Source organism: Charadrius vociferus, unplaced genomic scaffold (assembly GCF_000708025.1).
Source record: "Charadrius vociferus isolate BGI_N301 unplaced genomic scaffold, ASM70802v2 scaffold1413, whole genome shotgun sequence".
NCBI lineage: Eukaryota > Metazoa > Chordata > Aves > Charadriiformes > Charadriidae > Charadrius > Charadrius vociferus.
This window is the reverse complement of record NW_009647827.1, coordinates 779,347-782,909: the sequence shown is the minus strand read 5'-3', so window position 1 is coordinate 782,909 and position 3,563 is coordinate 779,347. Positions and strand designations below refer to the sequence as shown.

The 3,563-nt window shown below is 40.2% G+C and overlaps 1 protein-coding gene across 1 annotated transcript in view; it reads right to left on the bottom strand.

Moving 5' to 3' along the window:
• Positions 1-1,703: 1,703 nt before the first annotated feature.
• Positions 1,704-3,563, bottom strand: part of TTC12 (tetratricopeptide repeat domain 12) — a 24,964-nt gene continuing 23,104 nt past the window's right edge. The window contains exons 20-21 of the mRNA XM_009882478.1: positions 2,703-2,928; positions 1,704-1,779 (exon numbers count right to left, since the gene is read on the bottom strand). Of these exons, the coding sequence (XP_009880780.1) occupies positions 1,704-1,779; positions 2,703-2,928 (302 nt within the window). The remainder of the gene's footprint in view (positions 1,780-2,702; positions 2,929-3,563) is intronic.

The following is a 3,563-nucleotide window of genomic DNA, read 5'->3' as shown; positions in this document are numbered from 1 at the left end:
TAGCCTCGTGCACTCACAAAAACTCTGCAATAGTAATTCTTTTTGAGGAGGACAAATCAGTTCTCAAAACACCTTTTGTAGAAGGAAGTTAGAAGCAACTCTCTTACCTGATCACCATTTTCTTCTGGGGACGATAGCAACTGGTGTGTGAAAGGTTCCATTAAGCAAAACCCAGCTTGTCAGTCAAAAATCAACTAAGATCTTTAGCTTTTAGATGGTTTTGACTCTCCTGTAATTTTCCTGGTGACACATTACAACTGCTGTTCCCCTCTGACATCCTGCCACTGAAAACACAAGATTTTTTTTTTTTTTCCCCTTAAGACAATGTTTGGTGTTTGTCAGGTTTATAGGACAGTGCTTATTTAAACTTGAACACTACACATACTATTTGTTACATATTTGTCTAGGCAGGGTGTAACAATGGTAGGAGCTTAAAAAAAAAAAAAAAAGAGTGAGATTATCAATTGTGTGCTTTTCACTGTGAGGGGAGAAACACTAGATGCGAGAATTTCCTTCTGAAGTGGGAAGATGATTCAGCTGCTATTTTGAAAAGGAGGTGATATATAATTTGTCAGCCACTGTTCTGAAGGGACAAGATTACATACAGAATAGACACCTACAGGTGTCAAGGAGGTAAATTGAAGAGCCATTTTAAAGTCAAACATGACTGGCCTGTACTTCTTCATATAAATGTAATATATTCTTTTGTTTCCCACGTTCAAAACCAAGGCAAAAAAGAAGTATTGTATTTATGGCCAAAGTCCTTGTCTAGCCTAAGTTCTATGAGCTTTTAATATAGATTTGTATCTATGTGCACCTGTTTATTTGTGAAGAGACTATTCCTTAAACTTGACAGGTTTCCACCAGCAGTATAGCTGCTGTTCTCTTAGCACCACCACCAGAGTCCTCAACAGATATGCTTTCCAGAAGCATCTTGCACATCGACTAAAGCTGTGGTGTTTTTTTCTTCAAAGATGATTCATGTGCATTCTTAGTGCTTTGCCTTGATTCTAAGGCTTTGAGAAAATACTTAACATCAGGAAGGTCTACTACTCTTCTTGCTCCACAAAAAGTAAATGGCAAAGGGATCCCATTAAATTTAAAAAGATAACAACACTACCAAAAGAAATAGGCCATAATTCATACACAAACCTCATTGTCATAAGTTATCGCTAAGACTCAGTGCTTAGTGAAATTAAGAAAAACATATTTAAGCAGGTAAGTATGAGGTTTAAGATTTAAGCACAGTGTGAGGCGGTATCTCACACATGGGATACTGAATCATAATCTAGCCACCAGAGGACAGGATATGGGGGCAAAAAAAGGATTCTTCAAAGTCACAGCTCACAATTTATTTCTATTTTCTTCTAATACGCTGGGTGCTGGACCCAAACGGGAAAGCAGACTAGAGAAGCCATTGGTCAATGATTAACCAGCACAGAACTTGCCAGTGAGAAAGTATAACATCATTTATTACAGCAAACACAAGCTTATTACAAGCTGTTACGTTAGTTGTTAGTCTAGATAATAGGTTAACTTCTTTCTCCTGATACTTATGTTTCACTGGCTTCTATGAAGGACCAGCAAACACTTTGAAAAGGGATTGAAAAGTTGATGTTCTTTGAGTTAGTTTTATTAAAGAAAAGCAGAAAATACTCAACAGCAAGTGCTATTAACAGCACGTTTCAAAGCTCTCAAAGACTTCAGATGCTATGCACGTATTTCATAGAGGAGTTCAGGATGGCCAGTCCATTCAGTTTCCGCAGTTGAACAATATGCCTGGAAAGATGACAGAAAGGTTGCTCTAAGGGCATACAAGATGTCTAACAACAAAAGTTTTAAGCTTCCACTGCTCTGTTATACCCCATGCCCAAACTGTCAAGGATGTTTAATACTACATTTGATAAATTCCTCCTTAAGTAGCATGAGAAACAGAGTTTCTCGATTACTATTCTCCACAAAAAGGAAAATGAAAGTTCTAAATAACACTTGGCAATTGTTCAAATAGGTGACATTTCAAATTAACATAACAAAGAAAATATGGTGTTTCCCCTTTATCTCTCTCAAGTGTTTTGCAAGTCTCAGAACAGATATTTTCTCTATTGCTCATTTGAGATATCCAGCAGAAGCAAGATACTTGAACTTTTGGAACCTAAGCATTATCCCTCTCTTTCTGCAGTGGTTCAGGATGTATATTAACAAGGTGAACTCAGTTCCTCTGTCTGGAATGCAGTTCAAGATCCAACTGACAGTTTTCAGCTAGATAGAGCTTGGCGTACCCTTGGCAGGCAGCAGCAGACATTCTTTGCTGACATTTATACTTTTGTTCTGCTCTCATTATTGCTCTGACCTCTACTAGCTTATAATACCACTCCTCCTTCCTTCTTCCAGCCCAGGTAACATCAGAAAGCAATGCAAAATGAGCTCCTTGAAACATGTTAAGACAGACAAACACCACCACAGGAACCCTAAGGCAGAACTGTGGGGACAGTACCACAAGTGGGAATTCTAGTTGGAGGAAGGGTGATCGATTTCCTGGGGTGTTTATATAAATCTGACAGTTTATATAAGTCAAACTAATCATCTGCCCCCGTACCTGCTTGTCCTACGAACAGAATTGACTTACACTAGTAAGTTTTTCAAGAATTATCACCTAGTAACAACCAGACGGTGCCAGAGAACAATAGTGGTCTTTACAATACCTTGGTTCAGCGACGCAAAGCTTCCCCAGGGCAATTGCTGCATTCTCCTGCACTGATGTTCTTGTAGCATCACCACCAGCACATTTCAACAAAATCATCACCACATTGGAATTCAGTAAGGACGTTGCTGCTCCAGGAACTACAAGGCACTGGCCAAGGCAGAAAGCAGCATTTCCCACAGTCACTTCATTCTCCGACTCCAAGAGCTTCAGCAGCACACTGAAGTCTGGGAGAAAGAGAGATTAATTGTATAGAACGCGCACAGATTTGTTCAAACAGCAATGATATTTTCTCCTGTCTTGACCGAAACTCCTAGAGAGTGAGCATTGTTCAGTGTGCAGCGTTTTCTAGAAAACCTGGAGGAGCAAGGGAATTTCATAGCAAGGTTCAGGATCCAGGATGCTGTCTCAGCTTCGCCTGCCTAGATGTCTTTCTCACAGAACCGAACCTACACTCTAAGGGGTTCTCTAGCACGGAGCTTGTGTTTCCGCATTTGTTTATAGTTCTCTGAAACTGAACATGCCACCTTTGCTGCTTGCAGGATCTTGCACTGGCGTCTCACCCCACCGTACTAGCAGGGCAAGGGCAGAGCAGAGCACTTACAGCGCCAAGCTAAACGTGTTAAGACAGAAATGCCGTTCCGGAAAAAACAGCTGAAAAAAGGAACATAAAAAACCTTTCTGTGTATCCTTAGCTAACATAAAGCAGCTCAGCTCATCTACTTCTGTAACCTATAGTTGTATAGCTCTTGCTGGCATCTGCTGGCAAACAAAGATGACAAATAAGAAACAGTAACTTTTCACAAGATTAATATCCACAGCTTTGGTGGAAAGAGCGAGAGGGAAGCGCTCTCCCTGATCT